The 25,600-nt window shown below is 38.9% G+C and overlaps 1 protein-coding gene across 1 annotated transcript; it reads left to right on the top strand.

Moving 5' to 3' along the window:
• The first annotated feature begins 900 nt into the window (after positions 1-900).
• On the top strand, positions 901-22,970 carry LOC132709246 (G protein-coupled receptor family C group 6 member A-like). The gene is made up of 4 exons (XM_087885308.1): positions 901-1,521; positions 2,564-2,776; positions 8,831-8,957; positions 22,786-22,970. The coding sequence occupies exons 1-4, from the start codon at positions 901-903 to the stop codon at positions 22,968-22,970; spliced, it is 1,146 nt and encodes a 381-aa protein (XP_087741434.1).
• The last annotated feature ends 2,630 nt before the right edge of the window (positions 22,971-25,600 follow it).

Here is a 25,600-nt window from a genome sequence, read left to right as displayed (position 1 = left end):
GGACATGCTCTCCACTGGAGAAGCCAATGTTCCCAACTACAGCTGTGGAAGGAAGGACCACCTTTTGGCTCTTGTTGATGCAGCTGTCAGGGACATCTCCATCCAGATGTCAACATTAGCAGACACCTACAAAGTCCCACAGGTTTGTGTGTGTGCCTTTCTATCTAGTAAAAAGAGTGAATTGGTAGGATGGGTAAGCAATGCATTCAATCATATCAATTCTAGGGCATTCAAGAGTTGCTTTCCTCTGTGGCCAGTGTAGGTATATTGTCTAGTGATGGATGGGATTCATACTGGGGAGGGGAAAACAGAAAAGCAGCCCTATCATCTAATGACACCATCCCCATTGCTTTGGGGGCTTCTACTGCACACCTGTGAAAATAAGGAGAAGGTCAAAATCCTTATATTAAAACAACATATAACCTTTGTGGACAGAATTTAAAAATCTGACATAAAATATGGCTCTTTATTTGAACAAAACAATTCAGTGGAATTTGCAAATGTGGGTCTGATTTCAGAAAAAAAGGGAGTAATCAAGAAATATCATTTGCATTCTTTATTCTGATTTTTGTTTATTACTTTCTTTCTTTTATTTTATTTTTTATCTGGTCTTGCTAATATTCTGTCGGTAATATTAGCTAATCAGGAATACAATATTCTAATACCTTGATGAGGAAAAAGTTGGATTTATTGAAAGAATGACGACATTGTTCATTGCTTTTTCAGATCACTTATAACATTGTTTCAGCGGCTCTAAGTGATAAAAGTCAATTCTCATTTTTTTACCGGATGCTCCCCAAAGAAGGGTTCCACTACCCAGGAATTGTCCAACTGCTCCTCCATTTCAGATGGACCTTGATTGGTCTCTTTGCTTCAGACACAGAGAAGGGAGAGAGTTCCATGAGGACATTGAGTCCTATGCTGGTCAGGAATGGAATTTGTGCTGTTATATCAGAACAAATTTCACCCGCTGGACATACAGGACCCCTCAGGGTTGCCATTTCCAAGTGGAGACAAGTCAATGTCTTTGTTCACATCGTAGAACATTTTGCTGTTTGGGACAGAATTCATCTTTTCCATTCAATACTTAAAAGTTTGCCAGAACCCATTGAAGGGAAAGTCTGGATTATTGCAGTCCTTGGGGAAAGGCAAATAAAAAGACACATATTTCTGAAATATATCCATAGTGTTTGGATCTACATTTTCCAGTGGAAAAAAAGGCCAAAGGACAGTTCCTTTGAACCAGATCTCTTTGTGCAACCACAGTTCGGAGATCAATCTTTTCTCTGTTCTTTTTCAGAAGACATCATTTCTGTCAAAGGCCGGAGAAGATGCACTCAGAAATCTCCACTGAAGACCAAAGTGGAAAGAAATTGGCTCTTGTACCTACGTAACTACCATGCTTACGCTTTGATGAATACTCTGGCCCATGCCTTGAATGCTGCGTATTCCTCCATATCCAAGAGGAGAAGAAGAGAGGGAGAAGAGAGGCTGGGGACTCAAAGGCTGCAGCCATGGCAGGTATGGGGTCCCGACAAAGATCCATCAAAGTTACTTTCTTTGGATAAGGAATACAAAGGGGAAAAGGAAACTATCTCAACCTTTTTGTGCTTCAAAAGGCCAACAAGTTTGGTCCATCTAATCACTTGTGGATAATTTTCCAAAGAGCGGGTACCATGACATTTATATTTTGATATTAAACAGTTAATTTTATAAAATATGTATGCATTTTAAGTAAATTCCTATCTTTATGAATTTGTGATTAGCATTTTAGAATTGTGTGTTCATACATTTGAAGGAGACCCTAGCGCTGTTAATGCGAACCTATGGCACGCGTTTCAGAGGTGGCACGCAGAGTCCTCTCTGCGGGCATGCACACTGTTGGCAGTTGCTCTTCGGGTTTCTGGCACATAGCTAGTCTTCGTGCATGCCAGGAACCACAATACCAGCTGGCCAGTGCACATGTGCTTGGTGGAAACCCAAAAACCAGGTGGCCGCCGCTTGTGTATGCTGGCCAGCTGGTCTTCAGGTTTCTAGAGCTGTGGCGCGTGCTCTGATTTGGGCACTTGGTGCCAAAAAGGTTCACCATCACTGATACAGCATAACCCTTTCTGTCTGCAGGAATCCCAGTTAATTCTTCTCTAAGTGATAGCTGTTTTGCATTAAAACAATCAGTGAAGGGGAAACTTCTCTGGTTCACGGGATCAGCTGTAAAATTGTTCCTCCTTTTAGGATGGTTTTCATTCAGCCAGAATCTCCCCTTGTTTTCAAGGGCTTTATGAATTATCTTTTCATTTGTTTGTTCAATTTATTTATGATCCAGTCTAGAATGCTCCCTATACCCTACCAATTTCATCAATTATTTATTTTATCAATATTTATATGATAGACAAATTTTGCTGAACCTTTCTTTTCCCCTTTTGAGGACAGTGATAACACTCGTTGTCCCAACTCAAGTGAGACAACTGTAGCAGAAAGACTCAAATCTGAAAACAACAACAACAACGTGTGATAGAAAAACCAAGGTTTCTGCTTTTAACATTCCTGGATATTTCTCTTCTAGTTCCATCCATTTCTGAAGAAGAACGAGTTTTGCAATCTTTCCAATTTGAAACTGTACTTGGATCAAAATGGTGATGTGAGAGGAGATTTGAACATCGTAAGCTTTACAGTTCTGTCCAGGGAGGATCCCGTTAGAAAGCAAGTGGGGAGTTTTGAAAGACAGAGATTTACTATCAATCCAGATGCTCTTTCACAGCTAATGTTACTCAATAAGGTGGGTGAAACATTGGTGTCTTTTCTCTGTTTTCCAAAGCCTTGAGAGACTTTTCAAGTGGCTAAGCCTATGCACCAATACAGGGAGAATTGAATGTGGGGAATAGAACCCTTATAATTTTCTTAAAAGGCTTGGGACGCTTCAGTACAATTGGCAAGGTATCTTTCGGATGCTGTAATATAGAACAGTGTTTCAAATTGATTCAGCTGTGTCCTATTCGGGTTGCTAGGTGATAATTCTTTAAGACGTATGGCTATTAAAAAAAAAAAGTTTTATTAAAAAAAAATTCTTTCACCATACATATTTTATGAACAGAGTTCACATTTTATACATAATCAAAATCATCCTTATAATACTTCTTAATCTTCCTATTGTTTCCAATATTTATCTCTTTTGTGTAATCCTTTATCCCAAATTTATCATTTTTCTCCATATCTTATTATTTCAACTTCTGCCATATTAATTCCTCCCCCCTATTATTTTTTATCATTTTCAATTTTATATTCGAATAACATCACTTTGTGCCTTATATTTCTTATCAATGACAATTGCTCCAGTTGTTTGTCATCTTTCTTCATTTCCAGAAGAGTCTCTCTAATTCCTTTTTCTCGTTCATTAACAATAATACAGTCATTGTTGGGGGCAATATGCTATTTAGTATACTGTCTTTGGTGCAAGCCGCCGAGAGTCCTCGGAGAGTGGGCGGCATAGAAATATGAATAATAATAATAATAATAATAATAATAATAATAATAATAATAATAATAATAATAATAATAATTTACCTATTTTCCCCTTTCCATCTGCTGTGGTTTATCACCAACATATTCTATTTTTTCTTCTTTGCAAAAAGAAACACTTTCATGTTTTGAACATTATTATTTTCTATACAATTAGCATTTTATATATTCATTTTAATTACATTGTTATCAAAATTAATAGTATTGTCAAATTACTTATTTTCCCCTTTCTATCTATTAGGACTTAATGTAAACAAATTCTATTCAGATTAACAGAATTGGAAGGGATCCAACCCCCTGCCCAAGCAAGATACCCTCCATCTGCCCCTACCTAGGATCAAACTCACAACCTCCTGATTGTGAGGCAAGAGCTCCACCTCTAGGACACAGCAGCTGGGCTTCATTCATCTTTGTCATATAATCACTTATAATCATTTTCCACCCTATCTTATTTTTTCAACTTCTGCCATGTTATTCTCACATATTGCTTTATCAAGTCATTAATCCTTTCATCTAGCTAACATCACAGTGTATCCTATACTTCTTCTCTCTTGCCACTACTATAACAATTAAAATTTCATTCTAATTTAAAAAGCTTTAAAAAACACCATTATTATTATATTGTCTACTTTCCCATTCCCATTTATTAATCCATTTTGTGTATATTTCCTAATGTTTACTTCATCATCTCATCTTTACCCATCATCTCAAAACCTTTTTAACATCCCCCTTTCTAATAGTTTTTTGCACGACCCTTTATCTCGCTCTAATTTCTCAGTTCTATCTTTTTTTCTTTTATATATGTTACATTTCTTCTTCTGGATCCTGTTATCTTTGTTGTTGTTGTTGTTGTTGTTGTTGTTGTTGTTGTGTTGTTTGAACTTCCCTTACTAAAGTTTTCCCTTGTCTCTTCCAGATATTCCCCCTTTTCCCTTTTGTCTGTTTCTGTTTTAGGGGGGATTTTTCCCCTTTCTGATTTCTATTTTTTAATATTTGCTCTTCAACATTATTAATTTCTTGCTTCTCATTTAAATTTTCCTCTTCCAACTCCTCTTCCTTTTCTTTTTCTGTATTTTTAAATGAATTTTCCATTTCTTTTTTGCCTATTAAAGATTCACGCATGCTTTTAAGCATCAAAAGTAACTCTTCATACATCTGCAACTCCATTTTGTAACAATTTAATACCTCCCCAATTATTTCTCTATGAACTTAACCAGTATTTAAGGACTATATAGTTTTCTTGTATCTCCGCTTCTTTGCTTCTTTCCTTCTTGGTGTGAAGTTTCCAAAAGATGCCCTAATTAATTCATGAGCCATGAGCCAAACTTCAAAAGAAATACAGTCATTTATTAGGAGCACCATTTCGGCAATATTCGGATGCAGTTAGAACTAATCCCATGTAGATTGACATTCCCCTATGACCCTGTCTCTCCCCTCCTCCCTGGCCATGTCATGAATCACATTCTCCAATTAACCACTTTGGCTGGCTGTGAAATTCAACACCCTCCTTCTGATTGCGGTACGGAAGCATGTATGGAATGTATCTTCAGTTAGGGAAATCAATCAGCTCTATCAGTTCTCCCTCCCTCCTGCTCATGGCAACTTGAAAGCTTTGTAAGTTGACACTTTGATTATTCCTTTTATTCTTTAAAATTAAAATGTTATTCTCAATTATTCATTATTATTCAAATTCAGCAACAGTCAAATCCCATTATGAAGCTGTCTTCCAGAAGAGAAGGGAAATAAACAGCCACCCAGATGTAAAACACAGTCACTCCTTAAACGTTCTCACTTAGCCAAAATTTAAAGTCTATGTAATTTTCTGATATCTCCTTTTCTCCTTTTCTTCTTAAAATAGTCCTTTGTTCTTCAAACAGCTGCTTCCTGTTTTGTCTATTTGAATACAGTATCACAGTACTTTTTCTTTTCTCCAGCAGATGGCACTCTCAGTTTCTACACGTTGCAAAATAGTCTTTTAAATCCAATTGTTTATCAAAATATTCAGTAATTTTTCAAAACCTCTTATAATTTGTTATCTTTCTTCTGAACATCGTTTATTCCCTTTTAAAAACATTTTGCTTTTTCCCAATTTTCCAAATCCAAGACTTTCTCTTAGATTCTTTATGTTATAGTCCATGCTTTCTCTTTTTTCTGCGTTTGTGTTTTTTCTTCCCAAGTGCCAGATAGCCACTAATCCAAATTCAGGGATTCTTTTAAGACTTCAATTCCCATTTTTCTTAGCTTAAATTGGCAGTTATCTCACCCAATTCTGGCTCTCCATCCAAATGCCACTCCTGCTCAATACTTCAGTCCGGTTGTCCCAGTTTCAAAGCGGCCACCATAAGATGGCCGCTGCCCCCGCTGCCGCTTCGGGAGAGCTGTTCCTGTTCCAGCAAGGAAATTGCCAATTCCTCGCGGTCCACGAAACACCTCTCCTTTCTTCACCATCCCTACAAGATGGCTATGGCTTGAAAGCCTCCCGCCAGCAGTTTGTCCGGCTGGATTTTGCGTGGCTCATCAGAGCCTGCTATTTTCCAGTCCGTTCCTGCTGTGATGTCAACCGGCTGGACGTATGGCTATTTTGTCTCCCTATTTTGGAACAACAGTGTTCCAAAACTATCAGCTAGAAATACAAAACAAAACCATTTTTAATTCCCAGTCTTCATTAATTAAGATGTATAAAGAGCTGACAGATTCTATTGCCACCAATGAATTAATCAGCTAACATTTATTTATCTGGAAGTATCAGTTTTAAATTGGCCATACAGCAAATTAAAGGTGCATATAACATAGATGTGAAATTGGGCTGTAAAAGAATTGACCTATGAATCACGCCACCAATGAACTCCTGTATCTATATAAAACAGATCTGTATCTGTATAAAACAGATATACAGATTATGTGTATCTATTGGGGATTTAGGTGCTGATAGCATCAACCTGTCTTGTTTCCTTGCCTAAGATTAGCCCAGGTTCCCAGTGAAGTGAAAGAGGCAAGGATAACTCTAATCAAGACTGGACATGTTTCCTGTTGACACCATTGGGAAATATGCTTTGGCATTCAGGTTTAGCTTGTCATGGCTGGGCAAGTTTATATTCTTAAATAGATCATACTGGTCAGAATTTTCCATACTTGTCTTTTATGCCTTGGGAATAGAAGAATAGGCCTTCTGCTCCTAGGGAGAAGGTCCAAGGCTTTCCATTCACAAGAAATCATAATGACTGTTCTGGTGTTCCCTGACCCAGAAAACTGAAGCACTGAAACAAGGATTGACCCAATTTCTACCATATGTGGGAGATTTCTACCATATGTGGTGGGAATGCCCAAAGGCAAAAAATATTGGAATTTAATAAAGAATTGGCTTGAAGAAATTTTATTAATAAAATAGAAGTTAAACTGGAATTTTTCCTTTTGGGAATGACAGAAGGTAAATATAAGAAAGATATAAATTATCTATTACTGCATATACTCACAGCTGCACGGATAGCCTTTGCTCAGAAGTGGAAAGAGAAAGATACCCCAACTGAAGAGGAAATAATATTAAAAATTCTTCACTGCACAGAAATGAATAGACTTGCCTTGGAGCTCAAGGATAAATGTGAAACACAGTACTATATAATCTGGAAAAAAAAATAGGAAAGTCTAGATAAAAGGAAGATAGCCGAGACAAAGCTGTAGTGTTAGATGAGAAATATATACGATATGACAGATAAATATGTATGTAAATTGCATAGATAGGTACAGGTATAGAATAATAGACAAGTATGTATAATTATATAGAAATATGATATAGATTATTAGTATGATGTTATGTATAAATAACGTATAAGGTTAAAGAATTATAATATTAACATTAATATAATTTGTATTAGTTTAAAGTGTTGGAAGATATTTAGAACCAGTGATGTCATATCTATGTCTGATGTTTTTAATTTTGAATGATTAATAAAAAACTTTGGAAGAAATGAGGGACAATTGGGGGGGGGCAGTTATTTGGCCTTTAGTTTATCACTTCATATGAAACATCCTTGAATGCAATTGTTTATCTTGATTGTCAGCTACCTTAAGTCTCTCTGGGAAAAAGGAGACTCCATATTTAACCAATAATAAATGTAGCTCAGTCTTTTCATGCTAATTGGTGTCTCCTAATGGTGGTTGTTCAACAGAAAAAAACCTTTTTCTGAAAACGTTGCTTGACCCTGTCAGAGGGTTCATATTCATGTCACATGTGATACAGCAAAAAATGCCTGATTTTTGAGGGTCATGTTCTCATGTAGAAGTGGGCTTCACATTCTGTCACCATCAGTTCACCCAGCACCGGAAATGTGAGTGTGCGCTCCACATGCGTGAGACATCAAACAACATGGTAATTCACTCACGTGCGACATCCACGCATTCGTACAATATCAAAACCACAGCGATATAGGACAGGATTGCACCTGGGTGGGTGGGTGGACCCACCCGCAGATCGGTATTACCGGTTCACCCAAACCAGTCCGAACCGGCTGAATACCAGCTCTATTCTCATGACTAATCTCCATTTCATCTTACTCTAGGTCTTGAAATTAGGCAGTCAGTTTTAGCCTTGGTTCATCATCATGGTGGCCATATAAAATTAGCAAATAAACATACAAATAAACAAAGAACAGATGCATTAAGGTTGACAGCCCAAATTTATAATGAAGTTTTCCTTTATTGGAGGTGGTTCTGGACCACTTTTGAATGGGGATGGCCTTGCAATGATACATGTAGTCCAGAAGAAACCTTTCCAGTTCCAACCGGTCACAGGTTTCTTCATCACAGTTTTATCCTATTTAAATAAATCTAGTAAAATAAAATAAAAAATCATTAACTTTTTAGAATAAATTTCATTCTAAGCTTTAATATGAACTCAGCATCTCACTTTAAATTCATGGGTAAATGAAGAAAGGAGTAGTGCATGGTAATACAATCATGTGGTTGTATTTATATATGTGTATGTATGTATGTGTATGTATTTGTGTATGTGTGTATATATGTATGTGACACTAATTGTCACTTCATGGTTAAATCGTTTCTCAATTGCTTAGGTCCAGAATTTATTAAGTAGAAATGTCCTGTATTGCAAAGAGATATTCTAGCAGCAAAAGGGAGAAATTAAATGAAGAATCTGTCAGTAGTTGTATCTCCTGCAACATTGAGAGTTACTTAAAACGTTCGTATTTACCTAAGTGAAGTCCAGCAACTAGTTGACTAATGTTCATGTCTATCTCCATTTTTCATTAAGGGTTAGTTCTAACATATTTTGTTTGGCATTCCTGGTTTTCCTGTTTAGTCTTTGCCTCGGTCCAAATGTGTGGAAAATTGTCATCCTGGATTTTTCAAGCAAGCTCGAAAAGGAGAGCCAGTTTGCTGCTATGACTGTGTTCCTTGTCCAGAAGGGACCATCTCCACTCAGGAAGGTGAGTGACACCAAAGAAAAGGCTACTAGATTCATCCAGAGCATTTTGATCAATGTGCATTTTAAAAGAGACATCTAAGGTTAACAATTTTGTGGTTCTCAATTTTCAAGGTGCCCTATTTCTTCCCTAAGGGAAGAATAAGAAAAAGATTTGGAGGGACAAGGTAGGAAGAGATAGAAGAACATGGTGGATTCTGCAAGATTATATGCATCAGAGGACATTTCTCTTTGCTTGCCAGTTTGGAGCTGTCCTCCCATCTTTACTGCTCTTAGGAACATCTGCATTCTTTGAAATTGAGAAATGGTTTCAGATCAATGACTTTTGCTCACCCAAACCCAGTTTGTATTACAGGCCAAAAGATATATAAATCAATCGATCAATTAATCAGTCAATCTTTATTAAGGTCATGTAACCAGAAAAGCAGAAAGATCTAATTCAGATAACCATGGAGAGACGAGGGAAATACACACAGAAGACTTTCCATAAACTATGTGGAAGAAAGGACATAAATTACATTTACCATTATTAGGGGTAAAATCTGCCTCTTTTATTTTTAGTGCTTTATTTTTCCATATTATGGATTAAGAGGTAAAACCCAAATATTGTTTATAGCCCAGTTTAGCATTCCCAGATTTAGCATAACCATTGTTTCCTTGTTTTCCTTGGTTGGACTGCTACTGTGACTAATCTTGAATATTGTACATAAATCAATCGATCGATCGATCAATCAATCTTTATCAAAGTCATGGAACCACATAAGCAGGAAGAAGTAATTCAGGGGACCATGGAGGGAGAGGATTTGGGTTCAAGGGACAAGAGAAATATATACAAAAGACTCACCATAAAAGACCTGGAGCAGTTTTGTGTGAAAGAAGGGATGTAAATTAAATTTACCATTAGTAGGGGTAAAATTTGCCTTTTTTATTTTTACTGCTTAAATTTTCCATATTACGAATTAAGAGGTAAAACACAAATATGGTTTATAGGGCAGTTCAACATTCCCAGATTCAGCATTGCCACCATCATGGCTTCCTTTGTTGGATTGTCACTGAATCTTCCCTCTTCGTCTTATCTTTCCAATTTTCTTGGATATTAAATAATGAAATACAACAGCAACAAAAAAAGGGATATAGCTGTGGTTCTAATAAGGACTATTAACTATTGGTATTAAAAGGAAACCAATCTAAACAAAAATCAGGGAAAAAAGAGAACCAACTAAGCTATTGTATTTATTTCATACGGTGTAGCAGAATACAGCATTAATACATAAAGTTAGCAGAAACAGCATATAAAATGTGCATCAAACTATAAAACACCAGAGCAGTAAGTTATTTTAAAAATGCATAATAGGAATGATGGGTACAATTATGAATAAAATTAAATTATGTATGAACAGTTACTAGAGTGGCTAAACCTATCACTGGATATCTGGACCATTTAGCCATTGAGATTATGTATTTCAAGCAGAGATCCAGAGAACCTTCTGAGGGGGCATTCCATCCTAACATGATATAAAGTTAGTGGGATGATCCCACTGTCACAGTTAGTATTGTCAACCAGCCGCTACTGGGTTTTTCAATATTGGCACCTGCCATGGTTGGTCAGTATCATCTGACATCCAAAGAAGATCTTTCTTGAAAGGTGAAAAGAAAATAACTATTATTTTCTGTTTTCTCAGATACTGAAAAGTGCACCAAGTGCCCAGATGATCAATATCCAACCAAGAGCAGAGTCCAATGTATCCCAAAAAGAATAACCTTCCTCTCCTATGAAGAACATCTGGGCATTGTCCTGGTGTCCATTGCCCTACTCTTGTTCCTAACCACAGGATTCATTTTAATCATATTCATTAAATACCTTGAAACTCCCATTGTCAAAGCCAACAACCGGGACCTCTCCTACATTCTCCTGGTCTCCCTCATGCTTTGCTTCTTGTCCTCCTTTTTCTTCATTGGACAGCCAAGAAAAGCCAATTGTCTTCTCCGACAAACGGTGTTCAGCATTGTCTTCTCAATAGCTGTGTCTTCTGTGTTGGCCAAAACGATCACGGTGGTGCTGGCATTCTTAGCCTCAAAACCAGGGAACAAAGTGAGAAGATGGTTGGGGAAGAGCTTGGCCAATTCCATTATACTTTCTGGTTCTGCTGGCCAAATTTTCATCTGTGCCTTATGGCTGGGAATTTCTCCCCCATTCCCTGACTCTGACTTAAACTCCCAGCCTGGAGTGATCATCCTGCAATGCAATGAAGGCTCTGTCACCATGTTTTATGTTGTCCTTGGCTATATGTGTTTCCTAGCTGCCATTTGCTTCACAGTAGCTTTCCTGGCCAGGAATCTGCCTGGGGCCTTCAATGAAGCCAAGCTGATCACCTTCAGCATGCTGGTCTTCTGCAGTGTTTGGATCTCCTTCTTGCCCACTTACCTAAGCACCAAAGGAAAGTCCATGGTGATTGTTCAGGTCTTCTCCATCTTGGCCTCCAGTGCTGGACTGCTGGGCTGCATCTTCTTCCCAAAGTGCTACATTATTATCCTGAGACCAGATCTAAACACTAAGGAACATCTCATGATAAAAGTAGAGAAATGACAGTGAAATTGTTTCTTAGGCTTATCACATTTAATTTTTTCATTGCAGTTATTGGTGTTCTGTATTCTTCCTTTGAATCAATGTGACAATTAAGGCTATTTAATACTGAAGGAAATAAACATATGAAGAGTATAATGTTAATGACATTAAATTCCAACATAATCATCAATTAATAAAATAAACCAATTAATAATTGAAATTGTCATACATCCAGGAATGAACAAGCTCAGAAATAAGACTCTCCTTCCAACGGGATTTTATCTGCTTTCCAGTTTTGTGCAAATGCAATTCTAGCCGCTGTTATTATATGAATAATCAAATATGTATCTTCTTTACTATAATTCTCTGGTAAAATTCCCAATAAGAATATCTCTGCTTTTAACTCTATATGTTGCTGCAACATTCCCTCTAACCATGTTTGTATTTTCAGCCAATATTGTTTTGCTTCTTTACACAATCACCACATATGATAGTATGATCCCGGCAAGTGGTGACATTTCCAACACTTAGCTGATTTATCTTTAAAAATCTTAGCTAATCTTTCTGGTGGCACATGCCATCTATAAAACATCTTATACAGGTTTTCTTTATAGGCTGTTGCCATTGTTCATTTATCATTTCTTACTCAAAGTTGTTGCTATTTATCCAATTCTATGGTGTATCCAAAATTCTTGGCCCATGCTATCATTGTTTCTTTTACTTCTTCGTCTTCTAACTAATACACAATAAATAATTATATACTTTCTTAATCATTTTCTCATCTGTTCCTGTCAATATTTCATCCAGTTCGGATTTCCCCGAGTTAAAGCCATATTGTCTACGATCTGCTTCATATCTTGATTGTAATTGCAATCTTGTATACCAATCTATCTCGATCCCTTGACTCTCTAGTTGTTGTTTTTGTTTCAGCTCTCTCCGATCTGTCAGAATGTCTTTATATCTCACAATATTCCCCATGTTCACAATATGTGGGTATGTCATTGCTTCTATTGTAGAAAGCCACATTGGAATATTCAAATAATGTTTTTCTTTCATTCTCTCCCACACTGATAACAAACCATTTTTTAGATAATGTCTTTGGAAATATCCATGTATTCTTTGTTTCCCGTACCATAAAAAGGCATGCCAACCCAATTGTAAATCATTTCAATTTTTTTCAATTTAATTCAATTTATATGCCACCCCTCTCCGAAGACTCAGGTCGGCTCACAATACATTTAAAATCCTAATAAAAAACATTTTAAAATTAAAATGTTAAAACATTAAAACTCATTCATACCATTCATGGCCGGATCTCGCCAGATCGCAAGAGCGAGATCAACGGCCCCATGTCTGCCGGAAAAGCCAGGTCTTCACTGCTTTTCAGAAGGCCAATAGGGTGGGGATGGTCCGGACCTCAGGAGGTAACTGGTTTCAGAGAGCTGGGGCAGCCACAGAAAAGGCCCTCCCCTGCTGGTCTGCCCGCCGGCATTGTTTAGCTGATGGGACCCAGAGGAGACCAACTCTGTGGGATCTTACCGGTCGCTGGGAGCTATGCGGTAGAAGGCGGTCTCGAAGATAACCTGGCCCTGAGCCATTTAGGGCTTTAAAGGTAATAACCAACACCTTGAATTGTGACCAGAGAACAATAGGGAGCCAGTGCAGCTTGCGGAGAATTGGTGTAATGTGGGTTTACCTAGGTGCACCCACGACAGCTTGCGCAGCTGCGTTCTGGACTAACTGTAGTCTCCGAACACTTTTCAAGGGTCGCTCCATGTAGAGCGTTTTGCAATAATCTAACTGTGAGGTGACAAGGGCATGAGTGACCATGAGGAGAGCCTCCCGATCCAAGCAGGGTCTCAATTGGTGCACCAGGCGAACCTGTGCAAAGGTCCCCCTAGCCTGAGCTTTCAGATATTGCTCTAATCTTAGCTATGAGTCTAGGAGGACACCCAAATTGCGAGCCCGTTCTGAGGGGGACAAGTTCTCCCCCCCCCCAGAACCAAGGATGGAAAGTCAACATAGTCTTTAGGAGGCAATACGCACAGCCATTCGGTCTTGTCTGGGTTAAGTCTGAGCCTGTCAATGTCAATAATCTTGTATTCCTTAAAGCTTAAAATGGCGACCGCTGAGGCTTGAGAAGTAGCCGAAAGTGAAAGTCCTTCCGTAACAAGTTACAAAGTAGCGGACCAAACACTGCTGGCTAGAATAGAGAAAAGAAAAAAATTCTATTCTAAGTTTCTTTTTTTTCTTGGAGATCTGATATTGATCTTGTTGGAGAGAAGTCCTCTTTCTTCAAAAAGAGTTTGTCTGTGTGGCAGGATGGCGTCAAAATTAACAAAGCCAGACAAACAAGCAGCGGGGGGGGGGTTTCCCCCATTTACAATTATGTGAACAAGTTTCAAGTTTACAGACTCAGAAGAATGGTTTTAATTTAAAAGAATTTGTTTTGAAGGAAATGGCAAGACATGACGAGATTGTGAACCAGAATTTTGAAAAATTTAAGCAGGAAATTAAAGAATTCATACAATTAAAGTATGATAACTTACAAAGAAAGATTGTAACAGTGACTAATGCTTTTTCAGAAATAGTTATAAAGATGGATACAAATATCAAGTTATTAGAGTCTAAAATGGAGGAAGTTGATGATAAGATTTATAATTTGAACAATAAAATACAAAGAATGGAAAATGATTTGATAAATATTCAAGACAATAGCTCTGAAGTAAAGTCTAAAAAGGAAGCTGATCATGAGACTTACAATGCAGAAAATATAAAACAAGGGATTGAAAAAGAAGTTACAATGATGCAATACAGGCTCACAGAATTTGCGGTTAGAATGAGAGGGTTACAGGAAAATAATAGAGATAATTTAAGAAAAATATCTGCTGAAGTTCTGGCTGGGATTTTAAAGATTCATCCAGAGGAGGTATCTTGTAAGATCGACAAGGCCTATAGAGTAAATTCTTGGATTGCAAAGCAAAGGCAATTGCCTAGAGATGTGGTGATTTATTTTACAGATAAAGAAATAAGAAATGATATTGTGCAAAAATCTTTTAATTCCACTCTACAATTGTATGGAAGAAAGATCTGGATATATAAAGAGTTGCCGCCCAAGATATTAAAAGATAGAAAGAAATTCAGATTTTTGGTGACTGAGCTAAACAAACAAAACATCTCATTCAGGTGGGATGTCCCAGTTGGCATAATATTGAGATATCAAGGAGAAAGATACCAACTAAATTCTGTTGAAAAAGCGGAAGAATTTTACTATAAGGTTCTTAAAATGGGTTCAACATCTTCATGTATAATACATGAGTGGAATAAAGAAAAGCAAAATCAACAAGAGATAGAAATTCAGGATAAGCAGAAAGAGATGGAAGTAATGGAAAAACAACAAGTTACAGAGGACTTTGTAGATGAGCAGTTTCTGGATTCTCCTTCAGAGGTTACAGCTGGACTATATATAAATACAAGAGAGGCGGCTTTGGATTCTAATGTGATGATTCATCAAGTTACAGACCAGCATAGAAATCAATCAGTTGACATACAACTCAAAGAAAAGAAACCAGAATGGAGACTTAAGCCACAAAAGCAAAACCAACAAGATCAAGTTATAGATCAGCATGAAAACCAAATAGTTGATACACAATTTATAGAAAGGAAATCAGGATGGAGATCTAACCCACAAAAAGTCAAGAAAAGAAGAAGCAGGTCTTACAAAAACAAAAACTTTTAAACTAAACAAGAGTGCAATGCCAGTTATCTAAGAGATGATTGAATATATGAAAAGATAGCTGAGGCAAAGTATTGATTTATATTATCCTGAGGACAGTGACAGACCTCTGCAGTGCTCTAATTTTGGGATGTGAAAAGGGCCTTAAATTGAATGGATTGGAATTATCTATTTTGGATTCTTTGATAAATGTATTACGTTTATGTTGAGCTACAAGGCAAGAGAGTTATGGGATTGGGGCACGCAGAAGATCTGGTTGTTATCCTATTACGGTGGTTGGAATTAATAATTTAGATGAAAGACACTACTATAGACCCTATATGGAATACAAATATAAAGTCACTCGGGTGGTTGTTTTTTACATATCAAGACATCTATTGTTGACGGGGGCAGATGGTAATTGAAGATACCGAACATACTGTTGGAATTAGAATGTGATGTTACCCTAATATGGGTGATGGAGTTAACAATCCAGCTGAAAGACAGTACAGAATATATTATATGGATTACAAGCTTAAAGTTATTTGAGGATTTTATTTATATAAAGGAATACTTCTTAGTGGTGTGGGCAGAAGAATAAAGATATCAAGAACTATTATGTATGGTAGTTCCGTAGGAAAGTGGGTGCAGATAGGTTAGTTTATTGATTGTTTAGTTGAAGAAAAGGGATATTATGTTTAGATATGAATATATGTAAAGAGTTAAGAGATATATCTATGGGGGTGGAGGAAATGGGCAGACTATGAGTTGAATAAATGTTAAATTAGGATTTATTATATAGTTTTATAGTGGAAGGTTGCTTTGAAATGTCATATTAATATAGAAAAAAGATTTGATTTAAGAGATATATGTATGGGGGAGGAGTAAAAGAGTAGATCATGAGTAGAAATTGTTAAATTGGGGGATATAATAATATTACTATGCTAAATTAGGAGTTATTATATAATGTTATAGTAGAATGTTATTTCGAAATGTATAGTATAAGGGGGATATAATAATATTATTAGAAAGAAAGGGTCAGCATATGGGGGATGGAGCAAGGGGATCGTAAAGTATTATATAATCTGTTATGAATTTGGGTTGTACTTTGAAGAAGCCACAGGGGGAGGGGAGGGCGAGGGGGGGTTAGGGAGGAGGGGGGGGGAAAGGGGGAAAATTTGTATTTGAAAAACTTTTTCAATAAAAAAATAATAATAATAATCTTGTATTCCTTAATAAAATCCATTCTTTAATGCATGTTAACGCCGCCGCTTGATAATACTATTCCCAATTCGGAAGGCCAAACCCACCTCTAATTCTTGCATCTTGTAGCATTTTTATATTAATCCTTGCTCTCTTTCCTTGCCACACAGATTTCCACATTATTTTCTTCAACTCTTCAAAATATTTTTTCTCCAGTTTTATTGGTATAGTTTGAAATAAAAATTTCAAGCTTCTGCCAACCGAGCTGTTCGAAAGCACGTAAAAAATGCAAGTAGAAAAATAGGGAGCACCCTTGGTGGGAAGGTAACAGCCTTCCATGCATCTTTGGCATTTAGTCATGTCAGCCACATGACCATGGAGATGTTTTCGGACAGTGCTGGCTCTTCGGGTTTGAAATGGAGATGAGCACTGCACCCTACAGTTGGGAATGACTAACAAATATGTGCAAGTTGTACCTTTACCTTTATTTCTGCCCAAACCAAGTATGAGGGGAAAAGGATTCAAGGTTTTCCATCTCCAATTACCTAATCAAAGATCAGGTCATTTCTGAGGCCGGTGCCTGGAGGGTTTGAGATCTTCCTGAACTAAATTCTCTCCAACAGACAATTCATTCTTCTTCTTCACTGATGCCACTTAGGGGTCTCCGGAATCTGAGGCAATCCCATCTCTGCCACCAATTGTTGAAAATTCCATCTTTCTTTCTTTTATTTTGAACCACCAATAAGTAGATTGATACAGACTTAATTTTCCAAAAATCACTGGAAACTTGAACAAGTGATTTCGGTTCTCTGTCTGCAGTTGCTGGGGAGACATTTTCCTTCAACAAAAGGAATGCTTACACATTTTTTTTCAAAAAGGAATTGTTTTCTATTTCTGCTCTCTATTTTTTGTAAGCTCATTGTCCACACTACAGTCATGTGAAATATAACAGCTGTTTCACGCGATCGTCTGAGTGTCCTTTTTTCACTTTTTTAAAGCATTTTTTTACTATCTATTTGCCTGAACTGGTTGTAAAAAAATGCTTAAAAAGTAAAATAAAAAAAAGTTCCAACGATTGTGCGTCACTCAGCTGATCGTGGGAACTTTTCTTTTACATTTTTTAATACTGGTTTGGTGAACCAGTAGCATTTTTTATTACCGGTTTGGGTGAACCGGCCCGAACTGGTACCATTTCACCCCTGGATTCTCCCCAAGTGGAGCCTTTGGGGCAAGTGGGAGCAGTAGCTGCAGGGGAGAATTTGGCTGGAGGGTCTGGAGGGGCCATGAGGGACCCTCAGGATGCATCTTCCTCAGAGTTGTAGAGAGTCGTCTACAGGGAGATGCTGATTGCATGTTTATAATCACCATTCACTTATGAATGGTAATGATAAAGTGTTCAGATTAAATTTAGCTGGTAGTCTAAAAACATTTTCCAAGAGTTTATTCATGAGGATCAATGTGGCTTTTTACTTAAATGACAAAAGACAATATGAGAACTGTGTTGGTTGTCATAGTAGTTTTACAACAACATAACAAAATACAAGCCGCATAGTTCTTCTTAGATGCAGAGAAAGCCTTTGATCATTTGCATTGGCCTTTTTTGCTTAATGTTCTGGAAGATATGAGCCTTGCTGAAAATTTTATTCAAGAAATTTAGTGTCAGAAGGCTGAATTTATGGTTAATGGTGTTCTAACTAAATCCTGTGATATCCAGAAGGGGACAAATCAAGGTTTTCCTTGGTCCCCTTTGCTGTTTATTTTGGCTCTTGAAGTGTTGACTTCTCATGGAGGAAGGAGGAAGGAGAGCAGAAGGGAGGTTCCTTTAGGTTAGTTGCCTAGCAACAGAACAACGATTCCGATCAGTGACAGCTGGCTGCAGCAACGTTGGGAGGAGTGTGCCCGTCCCTTGTTAAGTGTGGCCTGACCTTGGAGTACTGCATCGAGTTTTGGTTGCCACGATGTAAAAAAGATGTTGAGTCTCTTGAAAGAGTGCAGAGAAGTGCAGTGACATGTTATTTAACTATTCTTTCAAGAATTGTATTTTTAATCCTTCAAAGGCTGAGAAGTTTGGAGGCATTTTCAAATCTCCAAGAATCATTGGCTGAAGCTTGAGAATTATTATTATTATTATTATTATTATTATTATTATTATTATTATTATTATTTATTCAATTTATATCCCGCCCTTCTCCAAGTGGACTCAGGGCGGTGCACAGCCAGAACTAAAACACATACCAATACAAAATTTAAAATTTTTAAAAGAATTATATGACTTTGGCCCAAAATTTAAAACATTTAAACTAAAACTTATTGACAATTTAAAAAGCTAAAAAAAAGGGGGGGGGTTCACGCCAGCCTTGCTTGATGGAAAAGAAAAGTTTTTAGGGCACAGCGAAAGACCCGGAGATCCAATATCCTTCGTATCTCCAGGGGCAAATCGTTCCAGAGGGCAGGAGCTGCCACAGAGAAGGCTCTCCCCCTGGGGGTCGCCAGCCAACATTGCCTGGCTGACGGCACCCTGAGGAGTCCCTCTCTGTGGGAGCATACTGGACGGAGGGAGGCTATCGGCGGCAGAAGGCAGTCCCACAAATACCCAGGTTCTATGCCATGGAGCGCTTGAAAGGTGGTGACCAACACCTTGAAGCGCATCCAGAAGACCACTGGAAGCCAATGCAGCTCACGCAGGAGAGGTGTAACATGGGAGTGCCCCATCGCCCCCGTAATCCCCCGCGTGGCCACATTCTGCACCAGTTGGAGCCTCCGGGTGCTCCTCAAGGGGAGCCCCATGTAGAGAGCATTGCAGTAGTCCAGGCAGGAAGTGATGAGTGCCTGAGTGACTGTGCGTAAGGAGTCCCGATCCAGAAAGGGACACAACTGGTGAATCATGCGAACCTGATAAAAAGCCCCCCTGGCCATGACCGTAATATGCTCTTCTAAAGATAGCCGTGCATCCAGGAGGACGCCCAAGTTGCGAGCCCTGTTCATGGGGGCCAATAACTCACCCCCAATAGCCAGCGATGGCACCAGCTGGCTATATCGGGATGCCAGAAGCCACAGCCACTCAGTCTTGGAAGGGTTGAGTCGAAGCCTGTTACTCCCCATCCAGATCCACACGGCCTCCAGGCACCGGGACATCACTTCAAGGGCATCATTGGGATGGCCTGGGGTGGAGATGTACAGCTGAGTACCATCAGTGTACTGATGGAACTCCACCCCAAAGCCACGGAAGATCTCACCCAGCAGCTTCACATAAATGTTGAACAGAAGGAGCGAGAGGACCAACCCCTGCGGCATCCCACAAACAAGGCGCCTCGGGGTCGACCTCTGTCCCCCTGCCAACACCGACTGCGACCGGTCAGAGAGATAGGAGGAGAACCACCGCAAAACGATGCCACCCACTCCCAACCCCTCCAACCGGCGCAGCAGGATACCATGGTCGATGGTATCAAAAGCCACTGAGAGATCTAACAGGACCAGGATAGAGGAGCAACCCCTATCCCGAGCCCTCCAGAAATCATCCACCAACACGACCAATGCCGTTTCCGTGCTGTGTCCAGGCCTGAAGCCGGACTGGAGCGGGTCCAGATAGACAGCTTCATCCAGGTACCCAGGAAGCTGTCGCGCCACCACACTCTCAACAATCTTCGCCAAGAGGGGAAGGTTGGAAACCGGACGGTAGTTAGCCAAAAAGCCAGATCCAGAGCAGGCTTCTTGAGGAGGGGCGTCACCACCGCCTCTTTCAAGGTGGATGGCAAGACACCCTCACTCAAGGAAATGTTGATAATCCCCTGGAGCCAGCCTCGCGTAACCTCCCGGGAGGCCAGCACCAACCAGGAGGTACGTGGGTCCAATAAACATGTGGTCGTGTTCAGCCGCCCCAGTATCCTGTCCACGTCCTTGGGAGAAACAGGGTCGAACTCCTCCCAAATGGCAGTCTCAAGACTGGCACTCATCATCCCGTCTGTAATACTCGGTCAGAGACCAAGCCTTCCCAAATCTGAGTGATTTTATTGTGCAGATACTGGACCAAATCCTCAGCACAACCCTGCAACGGATCCTCCCGCGCTCCCAGATGGAGGAGGGAGCGGGTCACCCTAAACAGGGCAGCCGGGCGGTTATCTGCCAATGCGATAAGAGCAGAAAAATAGTTACATTTTGCCATTTTTATCGCCATTAGGTAGGTCTTAATATGAGACCTTACCAGTCTTCGGTCAGATTCGGAGCGACTAGATCTCCAGGTGCTCTCTAGGCATCTTTTTCGGTGCTTCATCTCCCTAGCTCCTCGGAGAACCAAGAAGCCAGGTAGACTCGGTGATGGGTCAGAGGCCACACAGGCACGACTCGGTCCAAACTTCAGCGGCCGCCCTATCCCAGGCGCCCTATCCCAGGCGGCCACCAGCTCCTCAGCCGAGCCATGAGTCAGAGCTTCAAGAAGTGGCCCAAGCTCCATCTGGAACCTATCAGGATCCATCAGGCGCCTGGGGTGGAACCAACTGGTCTGTTCCACCTCCCTGTGGTGGGGTGTGGTGGTTAGAAAGTCAAGCCTAAGAAGGGAATGATCCGACCATGACAAGGGCTCAATCACTAACTCCCCTATCTCGAGAATTGATACTGCAACCATCCCATGGAAAAAAAGTTGTATCAAGTTGAACCTAGGGGATAATCAAAAGAAAGAGACAGGAAAAATGCAACAATGGGGAAAGTGGCCATTTGTACACTGTAGAAACCAGGGGAAAAAAGAGAATGACTGAAGTAGTGCGAAACAAATATGATTTCAGCAAAAGTTAATGGAATCGCTGTGAGAGGCTTAGTAGATACTGGCAATAGACCAACACTAATATGGCCTCATTTATTTAAAAAAAGGCAACATCATACCTCTTACAAAATATTTGGGCAGACAGAGATGGTTGCAGTGGTCAAAGCCAAAGTACAGTCACCGGGAAAGGAATAGGTGCAACTTCTTTTTATCTTGGAAGGTATTTTCCATTTACTGAAAGTTGGATTCAGAGAAAAGGATTTAAGAAGGAGGATAAGATTGTGGGAGTAGCTAACAGGGCCCAGTCTAAGACAAAAACGAGGATGGAGTAGAAGCAGGTAGGGGGAGAACCTGGGATTCTTCCGAGTCTTCCTGATTTAATAGAAGAAAAGAGATGTCCTAGAAAGGAGAAAGCTTTATGTAAAAGAACCTGTGACAAATTGAAATGGAGAAGAAAAACATTCAAATATTACCTATTGAACAAATGTACATTTGTTTATATTAGCTAGAATAAATGTAGAGACATGAGCATAATGATGTGGGAAGAATTATAATAGTTCCTTGTATTTGGTAGAAGATATGAGTTATGCCCACTTTGGTTATGTGAAGGAGTCAAGGAAATTCAGATATCCTTATTTCTAAATGGAAAATGGTTGAATGGATGGAATTCTTATACCTCCTTTCCTTTGCATCTCAAAAGGACTTGTTAAAGAAAATTCCATCAAAACGATCCAATCAAATGGGCACTTAAAGGACTGCAAAAGCAAACTCTCCTTTGCAACAGACTGATATTCATGTCATCCACTGCCATATTTCACTTCAACCACCCTGAGACAAAAAAGAGATCTCGATGCAGCCTCCTAAGAGCCCATAACAAGCCATGGATGACAGCAGTCACCCTTTCTCTTTTCCCCTGGGGTCTAACTTGGGGCAAACCACAACCGGGGTGGCACATATTCAACCAAGATGGGGATTGCTCCTCTCTGGGCACAACCAGGCTTCCCTGAGACATGTCAGAAAATATCATGGGTGAAACCAGCCTTGTTATGCATCATCCAAAACAACAGCCAGAATTCAGCATCACAAAACTTCTTGTAGTCAGGCACTGAGATAAGATCTGTAAAATGGGAATAGATTTTTTTAAAAAAGACCAGATGTCCCCAAGGATATTCCCATCCTCTCTGTATCACCATCAGGTGGCTTGCTGCCCCCTCTAACTCAATCCCGCAGTTCTCCCTTCTATGGCAAGGTATACATCTCAATTTACTTTAAAATATGTTTGTTTAGGATTGATTGTGTCTGGTAATAACTACTTGGGCCTAGGTCACAACAATTGGTGTCAAGGGGAAAAAAGATCTATTAGCCCTATATCTTTCTTCATGTTTATACAATGATATAATCCAAAAATATTCAGTGTCCTCAACCTTGACTGACACCAAACTCCATGGTTCTGGGTGACCTTAATTAGCAGTTTCTTGAGAAAAAAGTAATTTTTTAGACATATCCTGACAGGACAGATCATAATTACCACGGAACTCTGCCCTCAGAAGTATACTGTATCTGTAATTTTTCACTAACATGCTGTATATCAGGAATAAGTTCAGGGTCCCCAGGGGAAAAGTTGTTTCTCACTGTAATTATCACCATCCTGCTCTTTGAGATGTCTCCTTCTACTTCGCTAGAGACTGCCTTTGATGTAATCATCAGACTGAAGCACTGTGGAGGGCATCAGAAAAGGATAAATGCTTTAGGTCACACTGTGTTATGTGAATTTTAGGACAGGCAGGGGCTATGCTGTTAAATGTACTTTTCTCTCCTTTCCAGGTGAAGCCTGGTTTGTCTCTTTTAATTCTTCAGGGCTGTTAATTCTTCAACTCTTCTTGTTCTTGTTTAGAAACAGGAAGGGAATTGATTCAGCCCCATGAATTATGAACCTCCTACTTCTGCTTCTGATGCTACTGCTGCCCCAGCCAATCTCTGGGAAGTTTAGAATTAAATGTCCTCTGACTCTGGAACACCAGGATGGAGAAAAACTATGGAGCTATTACAGACCAGGAGACCATCTCATTGCTGTTATCACCACTGGAACAAAAATATCTCCTATAATGTTCCCTTTCAATGCAGCTCCTTCTAGTCAGTCTAACTTGTAAGTCATTCAGGATAATGGAGTTGCATTCCCTTCATTTATAATTCTAACACCTCATTTTTCTTCCTTATTCCACTTATTCCAGATGGATATGGCAGCACCTCTCCTGTCTAATTTCCTGAATCATTTTGATTTCCATGCTTTCTTTGTTTTATTTTGAGAAACAGATTCAAATCCAAAGATGGAACAGAAAAATAATATGAAATAAGTCCACATTATTTTCCTCTCCCTGTTCAATCTTGAATTCATGACTTGAAAACTGAATTTTGTTTAAATTAGTGATTCTTGTAGTTTTCCCCTGCCCAGCTCATTTCAAATACAACTACTCATTTATATTTACTTCCAGATCCTTATAGAAATACAGGATAACTTATTTTTAGAATTGGTTTCTGGATCACTTTTGAAACATCCTCTTCCTTTTATGGTGGTTCTACTGTAATTATTCAATTATTTTGAACCCTGATTATTGGACAGATGAAAATTAGTACTGCCGCAAAGAGTAGTGTATTTGCAATTTTTGTCCCATGTGGAGGATTGTATCAATTCCATCTTCCCAATGTTCATTAAAATTGAATGGAGATGGGTGAGTATCATTTGTCACTGGGTTTGGAGTCAGTAATGGCTTAAGACTCTGTAGGCTTGAAAAGACAAAGTGGTTTAGATTGAAAAGAAGTATGTTGTTGGTTCTGTTGATGATAATGACATGATCATATTTACAGCAATTTGTTCATTTTTACAAGAGTTTATCTAATGCTCATTGAAAAATGCTATGCTTTATTTTGGTTAGTCAAGCAAAAGTATATCAAAAATATAAAATATATTTTGCTATTAATGATGATGGTAATGGTGATGATAAAAATGAACATTCTTTTACAGTAGCATATCTTCTGATCGGTCTAAAATCCTACGCTTTATTTTCACTATTCAAGTGGTCAATAAGAATTCCCAGCTCCTGCAAAATCTCACACTTGGCTACAACATCCATGACAACTATCTGAACACAATTGGCACTTCAGATGCCTTGCTGGACATGCTCTCCACTGGAGAAGCCAATGTTCCCAACTACAGCTGTGGAAGGAAGGACCACCTTTTGGCTCTTGTTGATGCAGCTGTCAGGGACATCTCCATCCAGATGTCAACATTAGCAGACACCTACAAAATTCCACAGGTTTGTGTGTGTGCCTTTCTATCTTAGCCCCGAGTCCTTCGGGAGTAGGGCGGTATACAAATCAAATAAAATAAAATAAATAAATAAATAAAAAATATCTAGTAAAAAGAATGAATCGGTAGGATGGGTAAGCAATACATTCAACCATATCTATTCTAGGGCATTCAAGAGTGGCCAGTGTAGGTATATTGTCTAGTGATGGATGGGATTGATACTGGGGAGGGGAAAGCAGCCCTATCATCTCATGACACCATCCCCGTTGCTTTGGGGGCTTCTACTGCACACCAGTGAAAATAAGGAGAAAGTCAAAATCCTTATATTAAAACAACATATAACCTTTGTGGACAGAATTTAAAAATCTGACATAAAATATGGCTCTTTATTTGAACAAAACAATTCAGTTGAATCTGCAAATGTGGGTCTGATTTCAGAAAAAAAGGGAGTGAGCAAAAATATCATTTGCATTCTTTATTCTTATTTTTTTATTACTTCCTTTCTTTTCTTGTATTTTTTTATCTGGTCTTGCCAATATTCTGTCTATAATAATAGCTAATCAGGAATACAATATTCTAATAGCATTATGAGAAAAAAGTTGGATTTATTGAAAGAATGACAGCATTCTTCATTGCTTTTTCAGATTAGTTATAATATTGTTTCAGAGGCTCTGAGTGATAAAAGTCAATTCTCATTTTTTTACCGGATACTCCCCAAAGAAGGGTTCCACTACCCAGGAATTGTCCAACTGCTCCTCCATTTCAGATGGACCTTGATTGGTCTCTTTGCTTCAGACACAGAGAAGGGAGAAAATTCCATGAGGACTTTGAGTTCTATGCTGGTCAGGAATGGAATTTGTGCTGTTATATCACAACAATTTTCAACAGCTGGACATACAGCACCCCTCAGGGTTGCCATTTCCAAGTGGAGACAAGTCAATGTCTTTGTTCACATCGTAGAATATTTTTCTGTTTGGGACAGAATTCATCTTTTCCATTTAACACTTAAAAGTTTGCCAGAACCCATTGAAGGGAAAGTCTGGATAATTGGAAGCCTTGGGGAATCGCAAATAAAAAGACACACATTTCTGAAATATGTC

This window comes from Pantherophis guttatus, chromosome 2 (assembly GCF_059756535.1).
Source record: "Pantherophis guttatus breed Tessera chromosome 2, ASM5975653v1, whole genome shotgun sequence".
In the NCBI taxonomy this organism is placed as follows: Eukaryota; Metazoa; Chordata; class Lepidosauria; order Squamata; family Colubridae; genus Pantherophis; species Pantherophis guttatus.
The sequence above is the reverse complement of the archived record's forward strand: the minus strand, read 5'-3'. Positions and strand labels throughout refer to the sequence as shown.

Excerpts from the sequence above, each read along its gene's own strand:
- LOC132709246 (XM_087885308.1), top strand. The coding sequence starts at position 901 with ATGAGGACATTGAGTCCTATGCTGGTCAGGAATGGAATTTGTGCTGTT. Across the intron at positions 2,777-8,830 it reads AGCTAATGTTACTCAATAAG|TCTTTGCCTCGGTCCAAATG; the intron begins GTGGGTGAAACA and ends TTTCCTGTTTAG. Across the intron at positions 8,958-22,785 it reads GACCATCTCCACTCAGGAAG|GAATAAGTTCAGGGTCCCCA; the intron begins GTGAGTGACACC and ends GCTGTATATCAG.